The sequence below is a fragment of the Chlorocebus sabaeus genome, chromosome 29, assembly GCF_047675955.1.
Source record: "Chlorocebus sabaeus isolate Y175 chromosome 29, mChlSab1.0.hap1, whole genome shotgun sequence".
In the NCBI taxonomy this organism is placed as follows: Eukaryota; Metazoa; Chordata; class Mammalia; order Primates; family Cercopithecidae; genus Chlorocebus; species Chlorocebus sabaeus.
In genome coordinates this window covers 22,411,895-22,422,863 of record NC_132932.1, presented here as the reverse complement: position 1 = coordinate 22,422,863, position 10,969 = coordinate 22,411,895, and the positions used below count along the sequence as shown (strand labels likewise).

The following is a 10,969-nucleotide window of genomic DNA, read 5'->3' as shown; positions in this document are numbered from 1 at the left end:
AATGATCTCTGTGAAAGGAAGTTTATAGCATCACTATTTATAGAAGAGAAAGCAGCAGAGGTATGTATCTGCAAGTGAATATAACATTGTAAAATCAGCCCACATTAAATACCAAAAAAGAAAGAACAATCAAAATGCAGCATTACTTACAGGATTAAAAAGAAAACTGTGAACAGTACAGAATTAAACTTTTGTATGTGTGAATTTTGACCTGCTATGTTGTTAGCGAAAAGCCTTAGTGTTTGCATAAAATGTGTACCCTGATCCCAACCACCATGAGATCAAGACACAAACTGACGATTCCTTCTTTATTTTACAGCTTTATTACTGATTTTCCTCTAAAAAGAAACCCAAATAAATGTGATGCTGACTCATCTATAGAGTAAGGAATCACAAAGTACCATAGTACTTTACAAAAGCAAAAGCAAAAAAAAAGCGATTGTTTTACCTTTCAACTGCTGATGTTATGTACAATCTATCACAAGAAGCATAGCTGTGCATTCATGAGCTGATTATATCAACCTCTAGAATTTTAGAAACGAACACATCTAAGCATATGGATACTCTCTTACCTTACAAAGTAAAAGTAAGCATTTTCTATTTAAAAATTTTTATTTCTGTGTAAAACAAAGAACTCCTAGAGGTCAAATAATATACCAAACTCATAGCACTATTAAGTCATGAAACAAAGAAGATTCTGAGGTAGAAGTCAAGCAATATAATCCACAATTTCAGGTATTCCCAGCAACCATCGCATCTCGCAAGTAAGATCTATTTTTTTTTAAAGTCTCAACTTCCACAAAATCAATAATCCATTCTCTAAAATCAGATATAAAACTATGACCAACAGAAGACACCCAAACTTTTGTCATGGTAACAGAGTAAATGCTTTTACTAAAAGCTGCCAACATTTCTATCAGTAGTAACCGTAAGGAGGCCGCTGGTTGTAACCATAATGTCCATATTGCTGGGGATAGTAAGGTTCTTGTCTGTGTTGCGGGTAATTGTTACCCCAGGATCGTCCATGCCACTGATTGGATCGATTGTCACTTGGCCACCCCCATCTGTTGTCCCTGCCTCTGAACTGTCTGTTGTCTTGCAACCTACAACAATAAAAACAAAAAAAGTCTTTAAACTTCCCTTGTTAAAAAAACATTATGACAAACCCATAGCAGTGCTTCTGGTATCTCATTCTAATACACAATAAATAAGACTATAAAACATTTTTCACAATAGAGTGTTATAGCACCAGTTATTCAAAACTTTCCTAAGATTGAAATCACTCTTCCAGTGTTATACTAGGTATACTTTACAGAGACATAGGCAGACTATATAACCAATAGAATAGTTCCAAATTAAAGTGAAATCTATTCAATTGCACAAAAACGATATGGTAATTTATTCCTTTGACTATTTTGAATTATTAAGTAAAAGTAACTTCCATTTGTAAACTTCCTAAAGTAAAATCAAAACAATATTTTCTTTCTGGAATTGAACAAGTTGTTGAAAACTCTAGGTTTTTTTTTTGTTTTTTTTTTTTGAGACGGAGTCTCGCTCTGTCACCCAGGCTGGAGTGCGGTGGCGGGATCTCAGCTCACTGCAAGCTCCGCCTCCCGGGTTTACGCCATTCTCCTGCCTCAGCCTCCCGAGTAGCTGGGACTACAGGCGCCCGCCACCTTGCCTGGCTAGTTTTTTGTATTTTTTAGTAGAGACGGGGTTTCATGGTGTTAGCCAGGATGGTCTCGATCTCCTGACCTCGTGATCCGCCCGTCTCGGCCTCCCAAAGTGCTGGGATTACAGGCTTAAGCCACCGCACCTGGCCAACTCTAGGTTTTTAAAGTAGATTTGCATTGAAAATATAGTCTACAGAAAGAACATCTAAAAACAAGAAAACACACACACTTGAACAGCAAGAAAAAATATATGGTGCTGAAAAAATATTAAAGCAAATATCTATCAGAAACAATGTATCAGGTACTGTTATTAGGTACTAGGCATGCCATACTAAAAACAGTGGTCCCTGCCCTCACTGGTCTTCCAGTCTAGCAGATTAAAGCGATCCTCTGCCAGATCAACGATCTGCATTTATTCTTTTGAATACACACCGATTGCCTCTGTTTCTTTGGTTCCCACCAGCTCTGCTATTCCATTCCTCCACAATTGGAGGAGACTCAGGAGGGCGTTTCAGGTATTCCTGATACTCCTTGTCATTTTCTGTGAATCTACTAGCAAACATCTCTTCAAAATTTGGAACAGCTTCGGCGGTGTCAGTCATTCTGAAATTCTGTACAATTTTGAAGACATTTCCATTAAAAAAATTTAAAAATTAACACTCTCTCCAGATAATGAAAAACCAAGAAGTAAGCAATTTTTAGGCAGGGTATTCGTGGAAGCCTTTGTGTGCTTTCAGACTTGTCATATTTTAGATACTGAATTCAACATTTTCTTTCTTTTTTTTTTTTTTTTTTTTGAGACAGGGTCTCTCACTCTGTCACCCAGGCTGGAGCACAGTGGCACAACCTCGGGTCACTGCAGCCTTGACTTCCCTGGCTCAAACAATCCTCCCACCTCAGCCTCCCAAGTTGCTGGGACTACAGGTGCATGCCACCCATACCCAGCTAATTTTCGTATTTTTTGAAGAGATGGGGTCTCGCCATGTTGCCTAGGCTGGAAGTCTTGGGCTTCAGTGATCCTCCCACCTTGGCCTCCCAAAGTGCTGGGATTACAGGCTTGAGCCACTGTGCCTGGCCCAAATTATTTTTCTTACGTTATTAACTTCCAATAAAAGGTTTTGGACAAAGAGATGTGACAATGGAAGCTACTGTGGTAACTTCTTCATTAGCCTGCCTTTCCTCCAAACATATGCAAATATTTGTAACATTTATACTACCTACTTTCACTCCAACAAAATTAAACCGAAATTATTGTTTGGAGTGCAAGAAACAATATGTAGATTTTCTTTTTTTTTTTTTTTTCCCTGAGACAGAGTCTTGCTCTGTCGCCCAGAGCTGGAGTGCAATAGCGCAATCTCAGCACAATGTAACCTCTGCCTCCCAGGTTCAAGCAATTCTCCTGCCTCAGCCTCCCAAGTAGCTGGGATTACAGGCATGTGCCACCACACCCAGCTAATTTTGGTATTTTTAGTAGAGATGGGGTTTTGTTGACCAGGCTGGTCTTGAACTCCTGACCTCATGATCTGCCCGCCTTTGCCTCCCAAAGTGCTGGGATTACAGGTGTGAGCCACTGCACCCAGGTTTTTTTTCTTTCTTCTATTTTTTTTTTGAGACGGAGTTTCACTCTTGTTGCCCAGGCTGGAGTGCAATGGCGTGATCTTGGCTCACTGCAGTCTCCGCCTCCTGAATTCAAGTGATTCTCCTGTCTCAGCCTCCTGAGTAACTAGGATTACAGGTGCACACCTGCCCGCTAATTTTTGTATTTTTAGTAGAGATGGGGTTTCATCATGTTGGCCAGGCTGATCTTCAACTCCTGACCTCAGGTGATCCGCCTGCCTCAGCCTCCCAAAGTGTTGGGATAACAGGCGTGAGCCACCACGCCCAGCCTGACACTCTTATCTTTCAGGCTATTGCTCTTAGTATGCTTTATCAAATGCCAAATATAAAAGACTTTCAATGTGTCTGGGATTGGCAAACTATATGTCAAATTCTCAAATCCAAGGAATGAGTTTTAAATAAATTCAGCTAATTAAAATCATGCCTAGAAGAATTCTACTGGGATCACAGAAATCACTAAAAAGATGACCCATACCTAATCCAGATGGGCAGTAAAAATCGTAAGGCAAGGAAAAGGTGCTACCTCATTTTTATGCTCTCATGTTCTCCCACGACTCCCCACCCACACTCATGTAAACAAATATCAACTGTATTATTACTGAGAATGGAATTCAAATAGAATGTTAATTGACCCAAGCTTTACTTACCCCAAAGATTTGAGGCAGCTGTATTGCTTATTAGGTTGTTTAAATCTGTGGGAGGAAAAAAACAAACTTGACTTTATTTAAGGAAACTCTCAAAAGGCGTTTGCGGGGAGAGGGTAGCGCATAAGAGTCTTACTCAAGGACAGAATTGGAGTAAAAGTGCTCTAAGGCCAGGCGCGGTGGCTCACGCCTGTAATCCCAACACTTTGGGAGGCCAAGGCAGGCGGATCACGAGGTCAGGAGATCGAGACCAGCCTGGCTAACACGGTGAAACCCCGTCTCTCCTAAAAATAGAAAAAATTAGCCGGGCATGGTGGCAAGTGCCTGTAGTCCCAGCTACTCGGGAGGCTGAGGCAGGAGAATCGCTTGAACCTGGGAGGCAGAGGTTGCAGTGAGCCCAGATCGCACCACTGCACTCCAGCCTGGGCGACAGAGCGAGACTCCGTCTCAAAAAAAAAAAAAAAAAAAAAACCGCTCTAAAGACTTCCAAAACTGGCCGGGCGCGGTGGCTCAAGCCTGTAATCCCAGCACTTTGGGAGGCCGAGACGGGCGGATCACGAGGTCAGGAGTTCGAGACCATCCTGGCTAACACGGTGAAACCCCGTCTCTACTAAAAAATACAAAAGACTAGCCGGGCGAGGTGGCGGGCGCCTGTAGTCCCGGCTACTCGGGAGGCCGAGGCAGGAGAATGGCGTAAAAACCCGGGAGGCGGAGCTTGCAGTGAGCTGAGATCCGGCCACTGCACTCCAGCCTGGGCGATACAGCGAGACTCCGTCTCAAAAAAAAAAAAAAAAAAAAAAAAAAAAGACTTCCAAAACTAACATTCCTGAGAGGGAACTGGTTCTCACAGTGAAGAGCAAGAAGCTACAAGATTTGTCCTCTGGGTCTTCAAAAGCAAAATAGTTCAAGTATGAATAAGAACTTCATAAAATATATATGTTCTTTTAGGATAAGCCTTTCAGATTTGTACTTGAACACTACTAATTTATTCACCATAAATAAAACCACAAAGAACTTTGGCTGTGGGCGACTAACCCTGGAAATAACCAACCAGAATGGGGTTTCGCTGCCCTAGGAGGTGAGCCTGGGGAACAGACGAAGATGCAGACTGAAAACAACTGCGTTTTCCAGTCCGTCCTCAAGGCACATCACAGCTTGCTTACCAAGGTTCTGGCACATTTGCTCCCTTCCGAAGCACCTTATACCTCCAGAAGTGAGGGAAATTATGGGCCGTGAGAAGTAAATGGGTTTCGGTCTAGCAAAGAGTACAGATCACCGCACAGGGGGAGGACACCTCGCCGGCCACCCAGCTTGGCCGCCCCGCTCCCTCCTCCCGGGCGTCCTGGGCGACTCACCGGCCAAGGGCTATGTCTATCCAACTCGGGCCGAACCTCGCCGGCGAGACACTGAGAAGCCGCAGGAGAGGTGACCTCTGACTCACCACACCGTGGAACTCCAGACCACTCCAGCTCTCCAATGTAACGGAGCCCCTTCCTCTAGAATCCAACAATCACCTGATTTCCGCTTCCGGCGGGCTAATGTTGAGGGTGCCTGTCAAGTCTCGCGATAACTAAGGCTCGTCGTGTGGCTCGCTTTGCTACAGATCGCTTCTTCAAATACTGGCGCAACGCCCAGAGCTCGATGAGGTGTGGGCAAGTAGCTGTCTGAAGGTGGATGATGCCCTCCATGCGCTTTCAGCCTGCCTGGTGGGTGGCCAGTCGAAAACGTCGCCGTCTATTAAGCTCCTTTGACTGGGAGCCGTGGACGGGTAGAGACGGAAGTTCTGGGAATCACCGGAGAAGGGAGGGAAAGGCTCCTTCGGCCGCCTGCTCCCGGCGTCTTCGTGGGGAACTGAGGTGAGAGCAGGCCGTGAAGAGTAGACACGACTGATGACTTCAGGGATGCTACACCTTTCTCTCCTGCCTGGGCAAGCCTCGGTAGTAAGATTTCCGTAGTCCGTTTTGTATGTGGTTTTGCAGAAACATACTACTCTCTACTCCAACTTCAGTCGTCAGTATCCAGCTACTTCCAAGAGCCTTGCCCATGTGTTCTGGGATGTTCCGCAAATGTATAAACACTTAATATCCCTACAAAGCTTGGCCTCTTCCCTCCCAAACTACTTCCCAGGCTATGCACCCGTTTTTGTTAATACAATCAACTTGGAAACTTTGATGTCAGATTTGATGCCCTTTCTTTCCTTCCCATGCTCCAATCACTTGCCAAGTCCTGTCGATTGTACCCCTACAGTAATTCTGGCATCCTCTTAACCACTGCCCCCACCTAATCAAAGTTCTCATTACCATCCCCTGCACGGTGTCAGTGCAGTACCTTTCTCATTGATGTCCTGCCTCTAGCATCACTCTGCTACTAATCTATCTTACATATACCTGCTATAGGAGTAGTCATCTTCAAGCACCACTGTGATCCAAAATAGCTGATCCAATGACTCTCTGTTGCCTGTGGATTAAAGGTCAAGTTTATTAACTTGGATTCAAAAGTTTTTTTTGTTTTCTGCTGTTCCCCTTGCATTCTCCCTCAGTCAGTGGTAAACCAGACCCTGTGAAGTACTTTATGCATAAATTATTACATTTTTATAGATTGCTTATGTCCCTTGCATGAAATACCTGTCCGTCTCCCTCATCTCCAAATACTGAAATTCTTTCCATTATTTAAAGCTTTAGAAAGTGACATCTCCACCTAGAAATAATTTTTCTTTCTATTGAAAATCCATCATATTTCTGGAACTTCATGTATTTAGTTATTACCACTTTCTAACTTCGATCTACAATTATTTACTTGCAAGTTTTTCCCCCTATTAAACTGTAAACAGGCCTTTATCTAATGCATTTCTACATTCTGGAGTGTATTAACATTGTGCTTTTTTGTTTGTTTGTTTGTTTCTTTGACACAGGGTCTCATTTTGTTGCCCAGGCTGGAGTGCAGTGACGTGAGCATGGCATACTGCAGCCTCAACTTCCTGGGCTCAGGTGATCCTCTTGGCTCAGCCTCCCGGGAGCTGGGACTACAGGTGCACACCACTGCCCTGCTAATTTTTCGTATTTTTGTAGAGATGAAATTTCACAGTATTGCCCAGTCTGGTCTTGAGCTCTGGGCTCAAGCAGTCCGCCTACCTCAGCCTCCCAAAGGGCTGGGATTACAGGCCTGAGCCACCAAGCCCAGCCCCACATTGTGCTTTTTACGTGAAGTTAGCACTAAGTAAGTGTTTGTGGAATGAATGATAGAACTATGAATATTCCAAGTAATGTTTTAGAAACATTAACCTAGCAAAAGTGTATAGGATAGTATGGATGAGGGAATAGGATAGTCTTGGTGTTGGGTAGTAAAGGTAAGAGGTGTAACAACCAAGGTTACAATAATTGAATAGTACTATCCTGGAGCTCCTGTAGTGCAATTGGTTAGTGTACAGTACTTAATATGAATAGTACTATCCTTAGTTACTGAGTGGATGATGGGAGAAAAAGATTGGCAGAAATCAGGGAAGGAGGCTGGGCGCGGTGGCTCATGCCTGTAATCCCACCACTTTGGGAGGCTGAGGCGGGCGGATCACGAGGTCAGGAGATCAAGACCATCTTGGCGAACACGGTGAAACCCCGTCTCTATTAAAAACACAAAAAATTAGCCGGGCGAGGTGGCGGGCACCTGTAGTCCCAGCTACTCGGGAGGCTGAGGCAGGAGAATGGTGTGAACCTGGGAGGCGGAGCTTGCAGTGAGCCGAGATCGTGCCACTGCATTCCAGCCTGGGCGACAGAGCGAGACTCCATCTCAAAAAAAAAAAGAACCAAAAAAAAAAAAAAAGGGAAATCAGGGAAGAAGCTGGGTGCGGTGGCTCACTCCTGTAATCCCAGCACTTTGAGAGACTGAGGCAGGTGGATCACCTGAGGTCAGGAGTTCAAGACCAGCCTGACCAACATGGTGAAATCCTGTCTTTACTAAAAATTCAAAAAACTTAGCCGGGCGTGGTCGCGGGCACCTGTAATCCCAGCTACTCAGGAAGCTGAGGCAGGGAGAATTGCTTCAACCTGGGAGGCAGAGGTTGCAGTGAGCTGAGATTCCACCACTGCACTCCAGCCTGGGCAACAGAGTGAGACTCCATCTTAAAAAAAAAAAAAAAAAAAGAGAGAAATCAGGAAAGACTCCAATTATTTAAGCCTGGGAAATTGGGGCTGAAAAGGAATATCTATAAGGTAAATTGGCTTTAAGGCAAAAATGAACTCAGAGCCCAAATACATTTGTAAAATTTGAAACACTGGTGAAATATTCGAGAGAAAATTTCCGGGGGTGTTGTTAGAAATTCAAGACTAAAGCTCAGGAAAGAGAGTCTCTGCCCAGATGTGTAAATGTGTCAGTAATTCATGAAGAAACAATAGTTGAAATAACTTGTGTACAGATGCTCCCCAACAGGACAGTTTGACTTAACGATTGTTATACTTTACAGTGGTACCATGTGCATTCAGTAGCAGTGTACTTTGAGTACCTATACATTCTATTTTTCACTTTCAGTACAGTAGTCAATAAATTATATGAGATATTCAACACTTTATTATAAAATAAGCTTTGTGTTAAATGAGCCTGCCCAACTATAGGCTAATGTAAGTGTCCCGAGCATGTTTAAGGTAGGTTAAGCCAAACTATGATGTTTGGTAGATTAGGTGTACTAACTGCATTTTTGACTTAATGATATTTCTACTTATGATGGGTTTATCTGGACATAACCCTGTCAAAAATCAAGGAGCAGCTGTATATGATCTTTTCAACAGGGAAAGCATTCATAGAGAAGAGAAGGCTACCAAGGCCTATCCCTCAGGAAATACCCATATTTAGGAGACAAGAATAGGACATAGAAAACTTGAAGGGGGCGGTGTAACAATTGAAAAACTGAGAAAAATGCTTCCCCACCTAATATCAGGAATCAAGGAGGATATTTGGAAAGGGGCTTCTTGTAGGCTAGTTTGCTTGTTTCCTTGTGACTATTACTGACATTATTTGTAAGTAATGAGGACTTACCCAGAAAAGAATATATAGGTTGGGCATCCCTAATCCCCAAATCCAAAATCCAAAATGTCCCCAAATCGAAAACTTTTTGAGTGCCAACATGACACTCAAAGGAAATGCTCATTGGAGCATTTTGGATTTCAGAGTTTCATAGCAGGCATACTCAACTGGTATTTCCCTCCTGTAAATTTGTGTGTGACACTTAGGGGCCTCTAGGCCTCTGAGAGTTTCTATGAAGAACTCTAGGTATTCCAGCAGATTTTCAAATTTTCAAATGAAATTATTTTCTGCCTACCAATGTCTTTTCATACTCTGTTATCTTATTGATTATTATGTCTCATTTTCTGACAACAGGAAATCTGTTTCATGAAGGGGAATTTTCTAGATAACTGACACTCAAACTTTAAGCATCAGAAATTTTTCATTGAAACCACTTTTGATGGAAATGTTTGCAAAATGTGCCTCTTACCTATCTGGTATAACCATAGTATGTGGGCCATAATTTAATCTTTGCTTGGCAACTAAAAGTCACTGTTCAAGCATCAGTTATATTCTTCTGGATATTAATATCCTTGGGCCTGTTGATATGTATGAGAAAGGTTACATCATGATATTTATAGTGTCTTTTTCTACTAATTGTAGACATTTTGTTTTACCTAAGCAGATGTATTTTTTAAATTGTGGTAAAGTATATGTAACATAAAATTTACCATTTTAACCATTTTTAAGTGCAGAGGTCATTGACAGTAAGTACATTCACATTGTTGTGCAACCATCACCACCGTCCATCTCCAGAAATTTTTTCGTCTTCTCACACTGAAATTCTGTGCCCATGAAGCCATAACTGCATTTTCCTCTCCTCCCTGCCCCTAGCAACCACCATTCTACTTTATCTTTATGAATATGACTACTCTAGGTACCTCATGCAAATGAAATACATTATATGCCGTTTTGTGACTGGCTTATTTAACTTAGCATAAGGTCCTCAAGGTTCATCCATATTGTAGCGTATGTCAGAATTTCCTTCCCTTTTATTGAATAATATTGCATTGTATGTTTACACCGTATTTTGTTATCCATTCATCTATTAATGGACACTTGAACTGCTTCCTCTTTTTGGCTATTATGAATAATGTGTCTGTAAATATAGATATACAAATATCTATTTAAGTCCCTGCTTTCTATTCGTTTGAGTATATACCCAGAAGTGGAATTGCTGGATCATATGATAACTTTATTATTAATTTTCTGAGGAACCACCATAGTGTTTTCCATAATGGCTGTGCCATTTTACATTCCCAATAGCAGTGTGCAGTTACTCATAACTTTAAACCTTAGTTTGACCCAATGATCTACAGGCAAAACATACCAGCAGAAAGTCCTGGGGAATCCTAGCATCAAAAGAACTCTACTTTCAGAGGCCATTTGTGATCTTGGACAACAACCACTTTAGAGACAGTAAAGCGGTCAAGAGGTTATGCAATTTATCCAGGGGCACAGCTGGTAAATGGGCCTGTCAAATGGGATAGGAAGAGGGAGATATTGGGCAGCTTGCAGTTGCCTGTGTCTTTGGCCAGTGCATCCTCTGCTCTTGCAAGTTGTGCTTGCAATTATTCCTTCTCTCTTCTCTGTTTTCAACTGTCCCTCTTTACTGGCTGCTCCCATCCCCACACTTGCTCAAATTTCTTCAGTCTCAAGACAAAACCAATACCCTGCCCTCAATCCTGTATCCTCCTCAGACTATCTCGGATCTCCTTCCCGCGCCCCCTCCCGCCCCCCACCCCCATGGGTATTTTACAAAGAATACTCCACACCTGTAGTTTATACTTCTCTACCTTTTCCATACAATTCAGTCAAGTTTCTGTCCTTGAGTACTCCACTGAAACCACTCTACTAAAACCACCCTGGCAAAGTTCACTAGGGAAAAGTTTTCCCAGGGCCAAATTCAAGACTCTTTCTAAAATCGTCAGCATATTTCATTATCTGTGCAGTATTTGTCGCCTCTATCTCCTTCCTCCTTTA

At 42.5% G+C, this 10,969-nt stretch overlaps 2 protein-coding genes across 5 annotated transcripts in view; one reads left to right on the top strand and one right to left on the bottom strand.

The window, feature by feature from the left end:
- Nucleotides 1-304: 304 nt before the first annotated feature.
- On the bottom strand, nucleotides 305-5,398 carry RAMAC (RNA guanine-7 methyltransferase activating subunit). Its single transcript, XM_037987785.2, has 4 exons — nucleotides 5,290-5,398; nucleotides 3,938-3,982; nucleotides 2,106-2,284; nucleotides 305-1,103 (listed from the first exon to the last, which is right to left on the bottom strand). The coding sequence occupies exons 3-4, from the start codon at nucleotides 2,273-2,275 to the stop codon at nucleotides 917-919; spliced, it is 357 nt and encodes a 118-aa protein (XP_037843713.1). The 5' UTR covers nucleotides 2,276-2,284; nucleotides 3,938-3,982; nucleotides 5,290-5,398; the 3' UTR covers nucleotides 305-916.
- Nucleotides 5,399-5,510: 112 nt separating this feature from the next.
- Nucleotides 5,511-10,969, top strand: part of HOMER2 (homer scaffold protein 2) — a 144,171-nt gene continuing 138,712 nt past the window's right edge. For all 4 annotated transcript variants that reach the window (XM_007990234.3, XM_007990233.3, XM_037987783.2 and 1 more), the window contains exon 1: nucleotides 5,511-5,790. In XM_007990234.3, coding sequence (XP_007988425.1) covers nucleotides 5,609-5,790 — 182 coding nt within the window. In that variant the 5' untranslated portion in view covers nucleotides 5,511-5,608. The remainder of the gene's footprint in view (nucleotides 5,791-10,969) is intronic.